General features: G+C 40.7%; 2 protein-coding genes across 2 annotated transcripts; both read right to left on the minus strand.

Annotated features, from left to right (window-relative positions):
- Positions 1 to 993: 993 nt before the first annotated feature.
- Positions 994 to 1,461, minus strand: SARC_04151 (hypothetical protein; the record flags this gene model as incomplete). The annotated part of the gene is made up of 1 exon (XM_014302043.1): positions 994 to 1,461. One exon carries the CDS (start codon positions 1,459 to 1,461, stop codon positions 994 to 996), a length of 468 nt encoding a protein of 155 aa, XP_014157518.1.
- A 73-nt stretch (positions 1,462 to 1,534) lies between these two features.
- On the minus strand, positions 1,535 to 1,855 carry SARC_04152 (hypothetical protein; the record flags this gene model as incomplete). The annotated part of the gene is made up of 1 exon (XM_014302044.1): positions 1,535 to 1,855. A coding segment is annotated over one exon (321 nt), but the record flags the coding sequence as incomplete, so codon positions are not given.
- Positions 1,856 to 3,356: the final 1,501 nt, after the last annotated feature.

Consider the following 3,356-nt stretch of genomic DNA (forward strand, 5'->3'; position numbering starts at 1 on the left):
TGTGTTTGCATGTATACAGACTTGCATTCAAACGTATATATACAAAAATACAAATATACTTTACCAAGAACGTATACTATATAGTTTATCAAAGAAAATATCCTGTGTGTTTCCATGTTCGTCTTTCTCAGCAATTAATCTTTGGACACCTTGATATGCAACATACTGTTCTTGAGATCGCGCAGCATCTGCTTAGACCGCTCGCCAACATTGTTAGTATACTCGGTCAAGGTTACCGTATTCTCGTTGACAAAATAAATTACTGCGACAGATAGCAGTATGGCAACAGATACTATCGCTGCCAAGCATATGCATCTCTGATGCTTCAGTATTTGTTCACTCTCTGGTGTAACTTTGCGTTTTACGTGCGATAAGTCTGCAGCCTTTTCTTTGCCCTTCTGTGCCTTATTGGTCTTCTCCTTTGTGTCCGTCGACATCCTCTCTCTAGCATCAGCACCTTATAAGTGTGATAATCCAATATGCGATGATACGAGTTGCTAACTTACTCGACACTGGTATACTATGTCGGCAGCTCTAGCCATACCCCAGCTTTAAAAAACAAATGCATTTATGAGCATACGTCAAATGTAAACATGAACTCCGAAGTCCGAAGTCCGAAGTCCGACACAGCTTTTTTTTACGCAGTGATGACTATCTTTTTCAAACCGATATGTATATTTTTAGAGCTATGGATATACATACATATTTATATTCTTATATTATTGTATGTATATGACTGTGCTTTGTATCTTTTCTGGCCAATCCGCCATGCATCGTATAGGATACACATGTACCGTTAATCTCTCGAAGGAGGGCGTAGACAATCGGATATAAAACGTATAGAATTTTTCTTCGGTGACATATCACTGTAGTTTGCTATACGAGAAGTAGTGTACGCTGACCTGGGATCCAGCAGGCTGCTAAAGTAGGCCATGGCTAGACTGTGGCCTACGACTAGACATGCACGTGTATGCCTGTCCTAAACTATTATATTCAGGGAAATAGAATATTTATTGTGCTCCCGGTGCTTGAATATTCTGACCCGCCTCCACATTTTTTTAAGTACTCACTTGTCTTGCGCACCTTGACCCAGGCACCATATCGACTCCCGAGTGTGAGCGCAGCCTTGAAGTCCATGTCATGGTGTTCTGATGCTTCAAAGGCGTAATCTGTGAGAATCGTAGCCAAAACCATCCGCACCTCCTCTTGACCCAAGACAATACCAGGACACCTTCTCTGGCCCCCTCCTAAGGGATTGAACACATTATGTGTGGTTACACGTGAGTATAGACCTTCTTCAGCCCAACGCTCATGTCTAAACGCTGACGGATCTATGTCATCATCCTTAAATCCCCACTCCTTTGCATATCGTCCCATACCCATGTTGTGAATAGCAAACGAACTCTCGGCGGGGAAGTCGTATCCATCGACGGTCACTGGCACTGATGTGCGCGAGTACATCATTGCGACCGGATATAGCCGCTGACTCTCCAAAATACACCACTCTAGATACGGTACTTCTTTTTTCAGTGTCTTAATTTGAGAACGTTGTTTGTATCCAGTTTTTTAACTGCTTGTTAATTTCGATCTGCGCTTGTGGATGTCTGCAAATCAAATGCAAACTTGTGCTGATTGTATTGGCGGATGTGTTAAATGCCGCAAATAATAGCATAGCCAGGTTATCCTCCACCGTGGCTGTATCCAGTTTCGCTTCGATAGACGCCAAGATAAACTGATCAGCTATATTGTCTTTCGCGCATTCTGGGTTGAGTACTAGTTCCGGTTCGCGAGCGGTCATTATCCCACGAACAAAAGCCATGATCTCTGATTGCGCTCGATTAATACGCCGGTTTATCTTTGTAGAAATGTGCCACAACAACTTAGAAGGACTGTACAGTCGAGTATTTAAATTTTTTTTTAAGCTGTTGCAATTGTTTGTGCGTTGTCATGTACACCTCGGCGTATATTTTCATCAATCGAATCATCTATTCCGTACCCAAATCTGGTGAAGGCGTTTAATAAGCCATAAGCTACTGAGTCTTCGATATTTACAGAACCGTCGCGAATATCCACTAGTCCTTTAGCGTTTTCTTTGTTGCAATTAGCAACACAACCCTTGGCCGCCTTCTCAAGTACTGGTTGAACCTGCCTTTCCATCGCCAATTTCACCTCTGGCAGCCATTTTTCTGCACTCATGTGCGCCATCGCAGAATGAAGTACACGCCTTACTACTTTCCACTTATCACATTTTAAGCACAATACGCTTTGCGGGAAGAAAACCCCGAAAACAGCCTGGAAATTTCTCGACGGTGTAAAAGATTTTCGTTGCTCGTGCAATATGTTCCGCGCCAACGCCGGATTTGAGACCACATACAGCATCCTTCCAGCAAAATTATACGAAATAAAGCCCCCGTACGTTTTTCGACAGGCTAAAATGTACTCATGCATACGATCTGGTATGAATTCAAGCGCGTTTCCCCAGAAAATGCGACCTGGAGGACTTGGCAGGCAATCCTTATCCTTACCTATATCATTTGAATCTTTGTTAGCCCTGTATGAATGTCGGTACAGTAGGGGCAGAACCATGACCGTGCACACCCCTACAGCGATGTTGTAGACTAGATGCATATTAACGGTAGATGAACTAGAACTGGCCGCTCCAATTCTACCTCTGGTATACTTTATACCAGCCCTGATATCAAGAGCATTATATGTCCTATGTATAAAAAACACTGCAAGTCTGCAACAATGTATAATATTAAAAAAGCGATCAGCACCACACTCAGCACTTAGCCAGTATTCAACAAGATGTTTTCAGTTTTTTTGACAGGGTTTCAAACTTTATTTTATTTTAAATAAAAATACACTTTCCACTTTCCCGGTTGTTTCGGGTTCGGGGTTTCCGGTTTCCCTACAGAATGGTATCAGGAATGAGAACTCATGAAATGGTTGTTGAATACGCGACCAAGAGATAATAATGTGTACACAAAAACAAATTAACATACAGAAGTTGACAATAAAAAGAATTTACACAATCTATTTACGAATCATATTGTATGTTGTTGTATATATATATATTAACAAAAATATAAAAATCAGAACACAACTTTGACTATTTACTTTGTATTTATGCCCAAAAGTTGAATAGGTAAAATTCGAATGTTTTATATTTACATCTGACCAAGCATTTGGAAACAATAACACAAGAGTGGCAGAGAGCTGTTATGACTTATGTGACTGTATCATCTGTACTTTAATGCATAGGCCTATTAAGTATGCACCGTAGTGGTCAGTGGTATAGTGTATATTAATCATATTTATACAATTAAATACATACTGTATTTGTTTATATATAT

Source organism: Sphaeroforma arctica (assembly GCF_001186125.1).
Source record: "Sphaeroforma arctica JP610 unplaced genomic scaffold supercont1.224, whole genome shotgun sequence".
NCBI classification, from domain to species: Eukaryota; class Ichthyosporea; order Ichthyophonida; genus Sphaeroforma; species Sphaeroforma arctica.